Raw genomic sequence first — 16,049 nt, forward strand, 5'->3', positions numbered from 1 at the left:
GAGTATTTACAAGTGTTTTGTAAGGTTTTACAATGTATTTTAAAAGATTTTACAAGGTACTTATAAGGTTTTATAAGGTATTTATAACTTGTAAAACCTTATAAAAAACTTGTGAAACCTTATAACTTGTAAAACCTTATAAAATAGCTTGTAAAATCATATAATATCTTATAAATACCTTATAAATACGTTGTAAAACCTTTTAAAATACATTGTAAAACCTTATAAATATCCTGTAAAAAACCTTTAAAATACCTTGTAAATTTTTCCCGCCAAAAATTTAACGCCAAAAAAATTGCGGAATCACTTTTCCTGCAAAAAAAAATTTTTGGCGGGAAAAAATTTTACGGGAAAATTTTACAAGGTATTTTAAAGGTTTTACAAGTTTTTACAAGTGTTTTGGCGGGAAAAATTGCGGGATCACTTTTCCCGCCAAAAAATATTTTGTATTTTGTGGACCTAATTTTGTTATATTTCCTTATATATTTGTGATTTCTTTTATTAAAAGAAGGGTAATTTAGTCATTTTGTACATAAAAAGGGGTATTTTTAAAAATAAACAGCCAAAGGGTGCATTTTTTAAAAGGGGTATTGAAAAAGGGGCATTTTTGTGAGTCTCCCTATATAATAATAATAGAATTTAGTTATTAGATTTCTCTTTTTTATATATAAAATTATGAACCGGGCCTTGTGGCCTAGTGGTAAAGGGGTCACAGCTGTGACTTTTGCCACCAGGGTTCGAGGCACGGCCACTGACAGGTTTACATAGGGGAATTGCCAGCCTCGTCAGATTAGTCATTGGGCCTAGGAAGCCTTTGGGAGACCCGCGGTTAATAAAAAAAAAAAAAAAAATTATGTCGTGTAGATATATATATGGAAGCGAGAGACTTTGGTACGGAGTGATTAATACAAATATTGATGTAACCTGAAAAAGGATATGATTTACATATTGCACAAATACTGAATTCGGAGATTTCATTGACATTAATGAGAACACTTAAAAAACAACAAATCTAGTCCCACACAAAACAGAACTTTTATTAGATTTATAGAGATTCTCCCTAACCCGTAAAACTCAAATTTTAAAACAGTTGACGTGGAAGTTGATCGAGTGCAATTAAATTAATCGCACGAATACTATTAGGTGGGAATGTGAGATTAATAATTAGGAAAAATTAGTCTATAATATAATGATTATGCATCCTCTTTCCACGTAAGATTAGTCTCTCAGCTTTGTCTTCTTTAGCTTTTTCTCCTCTCTTTGCCAAATTTCTTCTCTTTCGCTTTTACAATTTTCCAACAAAGAGGAAAAATAAGACAAGATCTCATTCACTTCTTCTTCTTCTTTAATTTCTATCTTAAGCTGTCACGAGAAAAACAGAGAATTTCTCATCTCATTTTGTCAAGCAAAAACCAAAAAAAAAAAACACTCCTTTTTTGTTTCCGGGAAAATTCGTTTTTATGTAGTGGTCGTACTAAACACGCTTCCTTTATGCATCTAAAAGCTGTGGAATGTTAAAGCAGCCCTTTATTTTGGTTGAATTCAACAGTTTCTTTTTTTTTTGGTTGAGGATCCGACCATCTCTGCAACATCGTACTTTGGGAGACAACACTGTCGAAGACCATCTCCGTTGTCTTCTTCACTTGGAGAACTCTCTCTCTCTTCTCTGTACTTTCTCCTTTCTCTTTTTCCGTATCTGTCAGCCTTTGATTCCGCTTTTTTTGTTTCTTCACAATCTTCTCCACATATACATGTATGTATCTTCTTCTTCCTTGAAAAAGACTTTATTTTGTCTACTTCTTTACTTGTTATTTCAGAAAAATTAAATCTTAATTTCACTTTGGATTTTTCAGTGTTGCAAGCTCTTCTCCGGTGAAGCCTTTGGTTGTTATGGCGGAAAGGGTTTTCTCTCCATACCCTAAAAGAAGATTCTTGAGCTTGAAATTGCAGTCTTTAGGCTGATGATTTCTTAAGGGAATTTTATCGAACACTTGGTGGGCTAAAAACATGAAACACCAATGGCAGCTCCTGATCCTCTGCTTGCTCGTCTTGTTTCTAACGGTGGACGGCCGTGGCAGACGGCTACTCAGCGACGACGTTAGCGACGCAGCTCTGTTAACGGCGTTCAAGCAAATCTCCGTTAAGTCTGACCCTAACAACTTTCTGGGTAACTGGAAATACGGGTCGGGTCGTGACCCATGTTCTTGGCGAGGCGTCTCTTGTTCTAGCGATGGTAGAGTCATTGGACTTGATCTACGAAACGGTGGTCTTACCGGAACCCTAAATCTCAATAATCTCACGGCGTTGTCGAATCTCCGGAATCTTTATTTGCAAGGAAACAACTTCTCGTCGGGGGACTCCTCTGGTACTTCTTCTTCTTCAGGATGTCCTCTCGAGGCTCTGGATATATCTTCAAACTCGATCACGGACTCTTCAATGGTGGAATACGTTTTCTCTAGCTGTTTGAATCTGGTTTCTGTTAATTTCTCGCACAACAAGCTCGCCGGAAAATTGAAGTCTTCTCCGTTGACGAGTAACAAGAGAATCACCACCGTTGATCTCTCCAACAATCGCTTCTCCGATGAGATACCGGAGACTTTCATCGCGGATTTCCCGACGTCTCTGAAACACCTCGATTTATCCGGTAGCAATTTCACCGGCGACTTCTCTCGTCTCAGTTTTGGTCTCTGTGGGAACCTCACCGTATTCAGCTTATCACAGAACAGCATCTCCGGCGACAGATTTCCGGTTAGTCTCTCAAATTGTAAGCTCCTCGAAACGCTAAACCTCTCTCGGAACAGTCTCACCGGAAAAATCCCCGGCGATGAATATTGGGGAAATTTTCAGAACCTGAAGCAGCTCTCCCTCGCACACAACCTTTACTCCGGTGAGATTCCACCGGAGCTTTCTCTGCTATGTCGAACTCTAGAGGTTCTCGATCTCTCCGGCAACAGTCTCACCGGTCAGCTTCCGCAATCATTCACCTCTTGTGGCTCACTACAAAGCCTAAATCTTGGAAACAACAAGCTCTCCGGCGATTTCTTAAGCACCGTCGTGAGTAAACTCTCTAGAATCAGTAATCTTTACTTACCCTTCAACAACATCTCCGGTTCTGTTCCGAGTTCGCTCACCAACTGTACTAATCTCCGAGTTCTTGATCTGAGCTCAAACGAGTTCACTGGAGAAGTACCATCTGGCTTCTGCTCTCTTCAAAGATCTTCGGTTCTGGAAAAGTTCCTTATTGCCAACAATTACCTCTCAGGAACTGTTCCTGTTGAGCTTGGTAAATGTAAGAGCTTGAAGACAATTGATCTTAGCTTCAATGCTCTCACTGGTCCAATTCCTAAGGAGATATGGACATTGCCGAATCTCTCTGATTTAGTTATGTGGGCGAACAATCTCACCGGTGGAATCCCGGAGAGCATTTGTGTTGATGGAGGAAACTTGGAAACGTTAATCTTAAACAACAATCTCTTAACCGGTTCTGTTCCAGAATCAATCTCCAAATGCACCAACATGCTTTGGATCTCCCTTTCTAGTAACCTGCTTACCGGCGAAATCCCGGTAGGAATCGGAAAGCTTGAGAAGTTAGCGATTCTGCAACTTGGGAACAATTCTTTGACTGGGAACATTCCACGTGAGCTTGGAAACTGCAAGAACCTTATCTGGCTTGATCTTAACAGCAATAATCTAACTGGGAATCTCCCAGGTGAACTTGCAAGTCAGGCCGGACTGGTAATGCCCGGAAGTGTCTCTGGTAAACAGTTTGCGTTTGTGAGGAATGAAGGTGGGACGGATTGCAGAGGTGCAGGGGGTTTGGTTGAGTTTGAAGGCATTCGTGCAGAGCGGTTAGAGCATTTTCCGATGGTTCATTCATGTCCCAAGACTCGGATATACTCAGGCATGACCATGTACATGTTCTCCGGGAACGGGAGCATGATCTACTTGGACCTCTCCTACAATGCGGTTTCAGGTTCTATTCCTTTGGGTTATGGTGCAATGGGATACCTTCAGGTCTTGAATTTGGGACATAACCTGTTAACTGGAACCATACCGGATAGCTTTGGAGGATTGAAAGCAATTGGAGTTCTTGATCTATCTCACAACAATCTCCAAGGATTCTTACCTGGATCACTAGGAGGACTCTCTTTTCTAAGCGACTTAGACGTCTCTAACAACAATCTAACCGGACCAATCCCATTCGGAGGCCAACTTACGACGTTCCCAGTCACAAGATACGCCAACAACTCTGGCCTCTGCGGGGTTCCTCTGCCACCCTGTGGCTCTGGTTCCCGGCCCACGAGATCTCATGCTCACCCTAAAAAACAGAGCATTGCGACTGGGATGATCACTGGAATTGTGTTTTCTTTCATGTGTATTGTGATGCTTATTATGGCGCTTTACAGGGTAAGGAAGGTTCAGAAGAAGGAAAAACAGAGAGAGAAGTACATCGAGAGCCTTCCGACCTCCGGTAGCAGCAGCTGGAAGCTCTCTAGCGTTCATGAACCGTTGAGCATCAACGTCGCAACCTTTGAGAAGCCGCTGCGAAAACTTACTTTCGCACACCTTTTAGAAGCCACAAACGGGTTTAGCGCTGATAGTATGATTGGATCAGGCGGGTTTGGAGATGTCTACAAGGCTCAACTTGCTGATGGATCTGTTGTAGCGATCAAGAAGCTGATTCAAGTCACGGGACAAGGTGATCGAGAGTTCATGGCTGAGATGGAAACGATTGGAAAAATCAAACATCGAAATTTGGTACCTCTTCTTGGATATTGCAAGATTGGTGAAGAGCGACTTCTTGTCTACGAGTACATGAAATACGGAAGCTTAGAGACCGTTCTACACGAAAAGACCAAGAAGGGTGGAATCTTTCTTGATTGGTCCGCGAGGAAGAAGATTGCAATTGGAGCTGCGCGTGGGCTAGCTTTCCTGCACCATAGCTGCATTCCTCATATAATCCACAGAGACATGAAGTCAAGCAACGTTCTTCTAGACCAAGATTTTGTAGCCCGTGTCTCAGATTTTGGTATGGCAAGGCTGGTGAGCGCTCTGGACACACACTTGAGTGTTAGCACGCTCGCTGGTACTCCCGGATATGTTCCACCAGAGTATTACCAGAGTTTCCGGTGCACTGCAAAAGGAGATGTGTACAGCTACGGAGTTATACTTCTGGAGCTCCTCTCAGGCAAGAAACCGATCGATCCAGAGGAGTTTGGTGAAGACAACAACCTTGTGGGATGGGCTAAACAACTCTACAGGGAGAAGAGAGGAGCCGAGATTCTTGACCCAGAGTTAGTAACAGACAAATCTGGTGATGTTGAGCTACTTCATTACTTGAAGATTGCGTCTCAATGTTTGGACGATCGGCCGTTTAAAAGGCCAACTATGATTCAAGTCATGACGATGTTCAAAGAGCTCGTTCAGGTCGATACAGAGAACGATAGTCTGGATGAGTTTTCGCTTAAGGAAACGCCGTTGGTCGAAGAATCACGAGATAAGGAGCCTTGAGAAGATGAGAGATTGTGGAATTCAGGAAGATTTGAATTTTGTTACTTTCTTCCTATTTTTGTTGTTAGTGATTCAGTGTATATAACAGTAAAATGGAATGACAGACGCCGACACTGAAGGTTTTTTTACTTATCTTATACGGTTCTACCGTTCTAAGCTATAGAGAAATACTTCGTTGTAAAGTTTTTGTACCTTTGTTTCATTTTGTTAACAAATTAATCTTAGCGTAATTATAATTTTCTGAGCATGGCATATACTTATATGTGATGATGATTAACAATATGATACTTCATGTCAGACAAATAAGATCTCTCTGCTTATTTCGTTGAAGTTTATGGATACATTACATACGCGTTACAAAAAAGTGAAGAACAAAAAAAGATAAAAATTAATGCTTCTTTTTAAAAGAAGAAAAAAAAAATTACTTTAAGGGATAGACATACATACATTTCAATTTCATGTATATACGAATAAACCATATACTTTTAAAAATCAATTTCATAAAATGTAAAACAATTAAAAAAAAAGACCCAAAAAACCAGAAAAATAAATCCGTTGGGTAAACGTCTTGCAAATGCCTCTCAATCGATTGAATCAACAGAAGAATCCAAACTATTTTGTTGCATTAAAAATATTTTTTTTTGTAAAATTTAACTTAGGCTCCAGCGTAAGGATTAGGCTTAGGTGTACCCTTGACTAGACCACATTGGAGGCTTGTCTCAGGCATGTTGTATTCATCTCTCAGTGATTTCTCTGGTGACAAGACACTCGCGTAAAGCTGCTGTCCTAAGTAACGTCTCTCGGAGTTTTCAGATCGAATGTTCCACATTCCACAGTTGTCGAATGTGAGCAAGATTGCTGCCCAACATTTTGGGTAGACTTGGACTGTGTGTCTGCTCACTGCGTCCAGAAGGTTGTAGTTCTTTCTCTTCTCTGGAGTCCAAGTCCCTGGCTCGACACTTTGAAACAGAGTCAAATTGAAAATTAGGTTAAAATTAAGGATTTCTTGTATTGCAAGAAAGTAGTAGGTGACTTGTTGTGCAATAAAATAATGTAAGAATAGAGTGTTTTGTTTTGTTTCACTTACGCGACGGCAAAGAAGGAGTAACCGTCCAAGTGCCACGACTGAACACTCTTCTCGTGGTTCTCAAACACCACCTCGATGAAGGTGCGGTGAGTGATGTTAAGAACATTTGGCTCGATCTTGATGCTCTTGATTTGTTCTGGGGTTGGGTTATCAGTGATGCTGTCGTACTTGAAAACCTTGTCGGCAACACCAAAGTACTCGGCAAGCTTCAATGGGGTTTCAGGGTCAGTGTGCGAGACTCCGTTCAACGCGTACCTGAGCTTTCCATTGACCTTGCCTTGAGTGTTCACAAGCTTGATGGTGCGTGTAATGTTGATCTTTCCGTAGTGGTAAGAACCCTGAGGGTTAGGCCTGGCCGCACTGGCGGTCAAGTTCCATCTGAAAGATCGGAACTGGTTCAAGGACCAAGCCCAGCCAACTGGACCAGGGGGTAGCTGCGAAGAAGCGGGGCCTTTTCCTCCCTCATAGCGGAGAAGACCGGTAGTGGTAATAACCGACTTCAAGAACCTAGAGGATGCAACCATGTAGTAATCTTTAGCTTCCTGATTAGCGGAAAGGATGGTTCCGTAACACTGACCGACGTGAACGTCGAGAGAGTCATAATCGTTCTGGAGAACGTGCGATCCTTCCATCTCAACGAGCTTCAACTTGTGATTCTGAATCCTAAAGTTAAGAGATGTCTTGAGACCCACGTTACAGACCCTAACCCTGTAGGTCTTTCCAGGTTTTAAGGTAAAGAGAGGCGCATCGGATCCATCGCCTTTCCCGGCCTTTCCGTTGATGAGAATACCATCTGGACGGCCAAGAGTACGACCGCCATCAAGGAATTTCTTCAATTGGGTGTGGCTCTTAGTGTACCAATCACCGATCAAGACGGTGTAGTCATCTTCTGGGTCAGCGTAAGGGACCGGGATGAGGAGACGGCTGTTCACACGGAGTCCACCGAATCCACCAGCAGAACGGTGCAAGGCGGTGCTGGGGTAGTAGAAATAGCTTCCGATCTGATCCTTAGGCTGGAAATGGTAAGTGTAGTTGGTGCCGGGCATTATCGGACACATAGTTCCTGGAGTCCCATCTTGCCAACAGTTCTTCCTGTGTTGGATCCCATTCCTAAAACGCAAGAAAAACATATATTATATTATAAGCAGACTCTTATAGGTAAAGAGTTTTCTATTGATGAAAAAATGATATTTTTTTTGTTAAAACCGTGAAACTAATGTTATTACCATGTGAGGAGGAAAGGTTCGTCGAGGTTGTTGAAGACATTGATGATGATGTTGTTGTTGGAGGTTGAGTTGATGTTGGGACCAGGGAATTGGCCGTTGATCAGAATGACTTGTTGTGGAACGCCGAGCGGAGACACGGTTCCGTAGGTCACGTTCCATACGTGATGGAAGTAAGGGTCTTCTGCTCGGACCACCACCGTTGCGGCTGCGGCCAGGTAGAGGCACGCGGCCAAGAGTTTAACCCCTCGCATAACAATAAACAATTTTTTTGGCTCAGATAACAGTTTTAGATTATTTGTGTTTTGGTGGGGTACTAATTGTTTATTGTTATATAATTATGCTTTGGGGTTTGAATTTCGAGTTCTGGAAATGTTTCGAGGCGTTTTTATAGGGTTTTTTTAACGAATGTTTTTCCAGGTTTTTCTCGTCTTCTTTGGGGTCTCCTATCATTTCGCTATTCCTTCCGTCCATATTTGGGAATATTGAAGTTTAACCTCTCTCTATTTTTGGTGTTTCTTTTTAATTCCTCTTTTTTTTTTCCTATGTTTCTTGGTTTTTGTTTCCATGTCTTCGAGAATTTCGCTATTTCGGATTTCAAAATACTCTACAAGATAGAATTCTATAATAATGTCATGTGATAAAGTTATAGGACCTATAAACATTTTAAACAATAATAAGAAAATATATTGAAAATCATGTTTAAAAAAAAAAATCATATGTAACTCTTTGTTTTGTACATATATTTTGCTTTAGGTAATTGCGTCTTTTTGTAATAATTATTCGTTCTGTATATTTCGACAATTCGCACTTACACAAACGTTCTATATAGATACCAAACACTAATTCGATATGTCACGTTAATACCAGACAATAATTCGCTATGTCGCGTTTTTCCATCTTTATATCTTTTGACTTTTAATTGTAACCAGAGGCAACGGTACATACAATATGGCGGGAAAGAAACGGGAGAAGCATGTGCAATCTCCAAATTCAGGAACTCGACTAATCAAGTGGCTTGACAAGCAAGTGAGGAATCAAATCTCAACAATTAAAGCGAGTGGAGACCGCCGCTACGACAAGGCTCTCCAAGTTTGGTTTCAATCTAGATCTTAAGGTTTTCAACAATTTTTATTCAATCACAAGTTACATTTGTTGTAAAAACGTTTATTTTATTTTTGAATATAATTTAACATTAAATTCAAAAAAAAAAAAAACCAAAGGCAAAATTAGATGATATTGGGGATCATGTTATTCAACATAGCATTTGTTCACAACATTCTTACAGGTTAGGAATATAAAGGAATCGTTTTCTCTATATTCTAGATACGCATTCAAAAGATTAGGTTTTTCAATAGGTATAGTATCTCGGCCTTGATACTGTCCTACGAGCTAGTCAACCGTTGATGAAAAAGTCATGGAGAGCACCGGAACCTTAACGTAATAGAAATTAAACAGACAATTAATGTTAACAACAAAAATCTTAGAAATTACTTACCTAACCAAATCTTGCACAGTGTATAGATTTTGTTAAGAGACATATATATGGTCTCCAAATATACTCTGTCAACGTTTCTGTCATTGATGCCAAAACGTTCTATCATCTTTCTAATTAGTAATTAGAAATCAAGATGAACAAGAGTTTGTAATAAACTCCTACTATTCATTCATTTTTTGATAAAGGGATACACTCCTTTTCGTCAAACGAAAAGAAAGAAGATATAATCACCTATGTGTATATTTTTGGGGTAGAAAATGCGAATTGTATTTACTAAAATGGAACGGTTTGTTTTACAAAAGCTCGGCGAAGCTCGTGGTTACATCTGGAATTCTGGCCCAAAATATAGTAGTAAAAAGCCTAATGAAACAGATGATAATCGTGAAGTAAACCATTGCTGGAGTAGATTTGAGAAGGCATGAAGCTCTATTCGGGCCAGAATTCCCTTACAAAATTAAAATGTCGCCGAACATAGTGGAAAGTTTCCAACGGGATATAGCTAGTAGTAGTAGTAGTTGAGAATGCGCAGGAATCATCCACAAGAACAAGTCTTATAAATTATATAAACCCATTTCATATATCACTCTTAAGATCAAAGGGGTTGTCTTATAAATATCATAGATATATAGACTACAAGTTAACAAAAAAAAGAAGAAGCGAAAATGAGCAAAAAGTAAATAAAAAGATTTTCAATTCAAATTTGAGACACTAGAATATGATTAATAACTACCAAATACAATCAAGAAATGTAAAAATACAAGAAACCAAGAATTTGGAGAAGACCACGAACATTTCACATAAGACCGAGGATTTCAATTACCATTTATTGGGTCTTTCTCACCATATACATATATATATATATATATATATATAAATACATAAATCGAGAAATTAATTTTTTATATAAAATACCGTATACACACATGTACATTCGTAGATAATTATCGTGTTTTGTAATTGAAAACATTTTTTTAAAAAATATAATAATTATCGTGTTTCAATAATCTATACAAAAATCAAAATAAAATAAGGAACAAAAGAAGATTAGCATTCATCAAGTTCTTTTTTTGTTAAAGGCATGCAAGTTTTTTTTTTTTTTTTTAAGGCATGCAAGTTTCTTAAGATAAATTCACAAAGTATAGTAAATTGGTAACTCTGTAGTTTCTTACTAAGCTGTACCATAATATTTTTGTCCGTGTGTAATAATCAACCGTAGATGAAGTATGTTAAAACAAACAAAATCACTTGATGACACTTGTGGGTAGTTAATTTGGCATCGTTAATTAGAGACATGTCCAATATTAGAATGAGATCCGAGTTGTGTGCTCGTTCAAAAAATCGGAAATCCTAAGGACCAACGAGAGAGAAAGATTCAAAAATAGAAATTTCACGTAAAGAGAATTAGTGATGCAGCGTGAAAAAAGGCAACGATTCCGTGCAAACCAAGGTACCTTCACCTGCATAAATAGTTAGTCACAACATCACCAATAGACTCGTCAAAAGCAAGAGAACATAGTTTCTTCTTGCTTTTGTGGAAAATAATTATATATTTTTTATATAGGAAAGGGTTAATTTATTAATAAAAAAATAAAAAGAAGCAGAAAAGAGATAATGCAGGGTGGTAGGCTTTTGACGGTGTTGGTGTGCCTCGCCTCCACGGTGGCGATGGTGAACGCCGGTGACCCTTACTTCTACTACACGTGGAACGTGACCTACGGAACCGTCGCGCCTCTCGGCATTCCTCAACAGGTGATTCTCATCAATGGACAGTTCCCTGGCCCTAACCTAAACTCGACCTCCAACAACAATGTCGTCATCAATGTCTTCAACAACCTCGACGAGCCTTTCCTCTTGACCTGGTTTGTAACCAATCTGTCTCCTAATTCCTTTTTTCACAACTTGTCATTCAATTGTTAAACCACGTTTTTTTTTACATTAAAAATTGGTGTTTTTAAAGACAAATCATTTTTTAAAAAACGAAATGAGAGCTTTCCATTTGCATTTGGAGCTAGACTTTTGCAATCATTTTTTAAAAGATTTTTAAGATTTGTCTTCATTGTATATTTGGATACTTAGTCCTGACAATGGTTTTGGGTGACGTGGCAGGATTGGACTCCAGCACAGGAAGAACTCCTGGCAAGATGGTGTGACTGGGACCTCATGCCCAATCCCAGCAGGCACCAACTTCACTTACCATTTCCAGCCTAAGGACCAGATCGGTAGCTACTTTTATTACCCATCCACCGCTCTCCACCGCTTCGCCGGTGGTTTCGGTGGCCTCCGTGTCAACAGCCGTCTCCTCATCCCCGTCCCTTACGCTGACCCCGAAGACGACCGTACCATCCTCATCAACGACTGGTACACCAAGAGCCACACCGCTCTCAAGAACTTCCTTGACAGTGGTCGCACTCTAGGATCCCCCGACGGTGTTCTCATCAACGGGAAATCCGGTAAAATCGGCGGAAACAACGCTCCTCTCTTCACAATGAAGCCCGGAAAGACTTACAAGTACAGGATCTGCAATGTTGGATTCAAATCCACTCTTAACTTCAGGATCCAAGGCCACAAGATGAAGCTTGTTGAGATGGAAGGCTCCCACGTTCTCCAGAACGACTACGACTCTCTTGATGTCCATGTTGGACAGTGCTTCGCCGTGCTAGTGACCGCTGACCAAGTGGCCAAGAACTACTACATGGTTGCATCCACTAGGTTCCTCAAGAAGGAAGTGAGCACTGTTGGTGTGATGAGCTACGAAGGAAGCAACGTTCAGGCTTCAAACGAGATCCCCAAGGCTCCCGTCGGCTGGGCTTGGTCTCTCAATCAGTTCAGATCCTTCAGATGGAACTTAACCGCCAGTGCCGCTAGACCTAACCCTCAAGGATCTTACCATTACGGAAAGATCAACATCACCCGTACCATCAAGCTCGCCAACACCAAGAATTTGGTGAATGGAAAGGTCAGGTTTGGGTTCAACGGTGTGTCACACGTTGACACCGAGACTCCCTTGAAGCTCGCTGAGTACTTCGGTATGTCCGAGAAGGTCTTCAAATACAACGTCATCAAGGACGAACCAGCAGCCAAGATCACAACACTAACAGTCGAGCCCAATGTCCTCAACATCACTTTCCGTACCTTTGTCGAAGTCATCTTCGAGAACCACGAGAAAAGCATGCAATCTTTCCATTTGGACGGTTACTCCTTCTTCGCTGTCGCGTAAGCCCTTTCTATTTTACCCATTATACCAATTGGCAACGAATCAATTGACCGGTGTCTCTTAATAAGAGATGAGATTCCTAACACTTTCTCTAAACGTTTTTCCACAGTTCCGAGCCAGGAAGATGGACACCAGAGAAGAGAAAGAACTACAACTTGCTCGATGCGGTTAGCAGACACACCGTGCAGGTGTACCCCAAATCCTGGTCAGCCATTCTCTTGACATTCGACAATGCCGGTATGTGGAACATCAGATCAGAGAACTGGGAGAGAAGATACTTGGGCCAGCAATTGTACGTCAGTGTTCTGTCACCTGAAAAGTCACTAAGAGACGAGTACAACATCCCACTCAACACTAACCTTTGCGGCATCGTCAAGGGCTTGCCATTACCTACACCCTACACTATTTAAACTCACTTCGACAAAGTTTTTTCTATTTATATGTAAAATTCTACTTTCCAAGTGAGTGTACTACGTGATTAATTAACCCTTTCCTAATTTCATTAAACGTACTATATCATATATATATATATATATCATTTAACTATAGACCAACTTGTTGTTTCCCTAGCTAATAGTGAAACGAAATCAACTTAATTACGTAATCTAAACTTCAATTTACAGAAATTAATCTCAAGAAATTAAGAAGAAAGATAATATATTAAGGTTATAATTTTTACCTCATATTGAATCTCCTCGATCATATCGATGAGTAAATCTGAAAAAAAAAAAAAAAAAATCGAAGAAACCACACTAGAGATAGAGAATAAGAGATTCAAATCATGGAATACTATTAACAGATAAATTTCACAGCTTGATTTTGTTGGAAAGCAGAGGAATCGAAGTTTGAATTGTTAATGAATTATGACAATCGGATTCGTTTAACCTATTATCAAACCCGATCGGAAAACTAAAGACCAAAACTTCAGAGAAAACAAAAAAGAAACCTAGATCGAAAGAAAACCCTAAATCACCTGAAAGGTTAAATTCCACCGCAAGCAAGCGTGACACAGTAGCTCTCATCGTCATCTAAGAGCAAAACCGGTTGACGCTTGAGGTCAAAGTCAAACAGAAGAAACGAAGAGAATGGGAAAAGAAAGTTCACGCGCGCGTGTGTTGTGACGATGCGATTCGACCAAGTTACGTTTTTTTTTTTCTTTAATGTTTTAATGTAGTAACATAATTTTTTAATTTTGTAAAAAAAACATTTATATGCACTAGATAGCCAAGTTTTACCATTTTATTTACGTTACAGCTCATGAAAAAATTGTAAAGAAGCTGGTTATTTATTGCAAACTAACATGAAATTCTTATCATACTATAATACACTATTTATATCGTATCACATTCTTTATTTAAATTATACATAAATCATACCACATCATCATTTTTACAAATAAACTTTCCAAAAAAGCAATACAACCAAGTAATCCCTAATTATAAAATGTCTGGTTTGGTGTGAGTAAAAACTTATTTTTTTGGTAAAAACTTATTAATTACCGAGAAGCACCTCTAGCCTAATTACGTTCCACCTGCGACCGTCTCTTTTAATTTCACCCAAGAGTTCGACTCTGCCGGATATATGGCTTGGCCTCCGTAATGTGGCCGCCAAAAAATAAGTTATTTATTACCTCCTCTCATGGTTTTTTTTTCTGTTGGCAGCAGCTGTTTTACAAATAGTTTCTCATTCTAAAGGAACTAAAAATTAAAAAATGTACATACATACTATATCTTTTTGAGAAGCACACGTGTTGAGCAGATAATACAAGATATGCATCATTCACCAGTGAAAAAATAATCATTCATCAAGATTTTGTTCTTTTAGAAATTAGTCGGGACTTTACGATGTAAGAGCCTCTTATACTAAAGAAAACTATAACGAAATAGAGATTTAGACCAAAAATATATCTGGGAGCATTTTAATTAGTACTACAAACCTTTTTTTCAATATTCAAGAGAATTAATTTGGTTGTAAACATATACTTTTCAAGGAAAACAAATTTTTGCAGACAGTTCTTACCTCGTTCTGCATTGTTCCTTAGCTTGAGTTCTTGGGGATCTTTACCACATAACACCTATGCGCGACACAAAGTAACGTGTAGCCAAGGACAACTTGCCGATCATGATTGTTACTTTTTCTTTTTTGGTCTTATCTTGTACATATATTTAATACAGCATAATATATATATCTACATATATAGCCTACTTTCTTCCTTAATCCTTGAAGAACCAAAGAAATTTGAAACTTAAAATGTCTTAATAGAGTATAAAGAAAGATCATTTAAATCGGCAAGTCATCCTTGGCTGCACACTACTTTCGTCACATACGCGTTTCACTATACCCACTTATATATATGGACAACCATGCACAAACCAAAAAAAAAATGTATATGTGAAAACCATATATTTTTGATATTTTTCTTCTCGGAAGTAACAATAGATATGGAAGAGGATATCTCTACATATTTGTTTGGGGTGCTTCTGAATACTAGAGGACTCACTCGCTCTGGGTTTATATAGAAGACGGTGCAGAGATAATAGAGATAAGAGGGAATAAAATAATTAAATTGAAAAGAGAGAAAGATTTGAGATTTTATACCCCCAAGAAGGTAGATAAGCAAAAAAAACCCAAATTAATTTGAAAGAAATATAAAAACAGTTGTGATATATTAAAGAATTATATGGATTCGAAAAAAAAAAGAATTAATTAAAGAGATAAGGTTCCTCCATGCTTCTCCATCCTCATAATATTAGTTTTCTTAAGCTGCAAAAACCTTTACAGCTTTAATAGATGCCATTAAGAGGTATGGGCCCATATACATATATACACATTCATATACATTACATACACATACATCTTCACATAGCCACATATATATACCATTAGTCATTAGATATATAGATTGCTCGTGTATATAACGAAAATTGTCGTCTTATATTGTGTTTAATCTTCTTTCGTTGACAAAAGAATGCGAAATTTATAAACCTTTTAAACAAAATCTTTCAAATCTATAAATTTAGATGCTCTCTAAATTAATAAATCATCAAAGATCCTTAACATTTTTATCTGAAAATATAGAGTTTCTAATAAGCTCAAAAAGGTTTTGGTTAACCTAGGTAAATAGATTCTGTTTGAGCAAAGACAAGTCACAAGCGTATATGCAATTAAAATTTTAAACGAGGGACGTGGTTTGAGAAAGAAGACCCACTTGCACAAAATCAACCTGGTTTTGGTAAGTTGATACGAACCATAAGTTTCTAATTTTAGTACTTACTAAAAAATAACTCACGAGAAAAATAAATGCGTGTAGAGAGAGAGAGAAAAAAAGAGATTCACGTTAACATTTTCAGAAGAAGAAAGGAATCTGAACATTTACGTGTAGCCCTAGTTATCCCGAGTCCCGACAGGTACTCGAAAGGGCACTATTAAAAAAACATCTATATTTAATTATTTATATAGTTTGTTTATAAAACAAGTAATCAGTAAATAGAGACCGTCAGTTAATATAATTTTTTC

General features: G+C 38.6%; 3 protein-coding genes and 1 long non-coding RNA gene across 4 annotated transcripts; 2 read left to right on the forward strand and 2 right to left on the reverse strand.

The window, feature by feature from the left end:
- Nucleotides 1-1,074: 1,074 nt before the first annotated feature.
- Nucleotides 1,075-5,749, forward strand: LOC9318885 (receptor-like protein kinase BRI1-like 3). Its single transcript, XM_021031185.1, has 2 exons — nt 1,075-1,753; nt 1,854-5,749. Exon 2 carries the CDS (start codon nt 2,008-2,010, stop codon nt 5,509-5,511), a length of 3,504 nt encoding a protein of 1,167 aa, XP_020886844.1. The 5' UTR covers nt 1,075-1,753; nt 1,854-2,007; the 3' UTR covers nt 5,512-5,749.
- Nucleotides 5,750-5,805: 56 nt separating this feature from the next.
- On the reverse strand, nt 5,806-8,241 carry LOC9318886 (L-ascorbate oxidase homolog). The gene is made up of 3 exons (XM_002884918.2): nt 7,825-8,241; nt 6,599-7,708; nt 5,806-6,470 (listed from the first exon to the last, which is right to left on the reverse strand). The coding sequence occupies exons 1-3, from the start codon at nt 8,073-8,075 to the stop codon at nt 6,167-6,169; spliced, it is 1,665 nt and encodes a 554-aa protein (XP_002884964.1). The 5' UTR covers nt 8,076-8,241; the 3' UTR covers nt 5,806-6,166.
- A 2,563-nt stretch (nt 8,242-10,804) lies between these two features.
- On the forward strand, nt 10,805-13,040 carry LOC9321031 (L-ascorbate oxidase homolog). Its single transcript, XM_002882774.2, has 3 exons — nt 10,805-11,178; nt 11,426-12,532; nt 12,643-13,040. Exons 1-3 carry the CDS (start codon nt 10,931-10,933, stop codon nt 12,941-12,943), a joined length of 1,656 nt encoding a protein of 551 aa, XP_002882820.1. The 5' UTR covers nt 10,805-10,930; the 3' UTR covers nt 12,944-13,040.
- Nucleotides 13,041-13,869: 829 nt separating this feature from the next.
- On the reverse strand, nt 13,870-15,395 carry LOC110230327. Its single transcript, XR_002333441.1, has 2 exons — nt 14,553-15,395; nt 13,870-14,197 (listed from the first exon to the last, which is right to left on the reverse strand). It is a non-coding gene; the product is annotated as an uncharacterized LOC110230327 (long non-coding RNA).
- Between the last annotated feature and the right edge of the window lie 654 nt (nt 15,396-16,049).

This window comes from Arabidopsis lyrata, assembly GCF_000004255.2.
Source record: "Arabidopsis lyrata subsp. lyrata unplaced genomic scaffold ARALYscaffold_3, whole genome shotgun sequence".
Classification (NCBI taxonomy): domain Eukaryota; kingdom Viridiplantae; phylum Streptophyta; class Magnoliopsida; order Brassicales; family Brassicaceae; genus Arabidopsis; species Arabidopsis lyrata.

Excerpts from the sequence above, each read along its gene's own strand:
- LOC9318885 (XM_021031185.1), top strand. The coding sequence starts at position 2,008 with ATGAAACACCAATGGCAGCTCCTGATCCTCTGCTTGCTCGTCTTGTTT.
- LOC9318886 (XM_002884918.2), bottom strand. The coding sequence starts at position 8,075 with ATGCGAGGGGTTAAACTCTTGGCCGCGTGCCTCTACCTGGCCGCAGCC. Across the intron at positions 7,709-7,824 it reads GAACCTTTCCTCCTCACATG|GAATGGGATCCAACACAGGA; the intron begins GTAATAACATTA and ends CTTGCGTTTTAG. Across the intron at positions 6,471-6,598 it reads TACTCCTTCTTTGCCGTCGC|TGTCGAGCCAGGGACTTGGA; the intron begins GTAAGTGAAACA and ends TCTGTTTCAAAG.
- LOC9321031 (XM_002882774.2), top strand. The coding sequence starts at position 10,931 with ATGCAGGGTGGTAGGCTTTTGACGGTGTTGGTGTGCCTCGCCTCCACG. Across the intron at positions 11,179-11,425 it reads GAGCCTTTCCTCTTGACCTG|GATTGGACTCCAGCACAGGA; the intron begins GTTTGTAACCAA and ends GTGACGTGGCAG. Across the intron at positions 12,533-12,642 it reads TACTCCTTCTTCGCTGTCGC|TTCCGAGCCAGGAAGATGGA; the intron begins GTAAGCCCTTTC and ends GTTTTTCCACAG.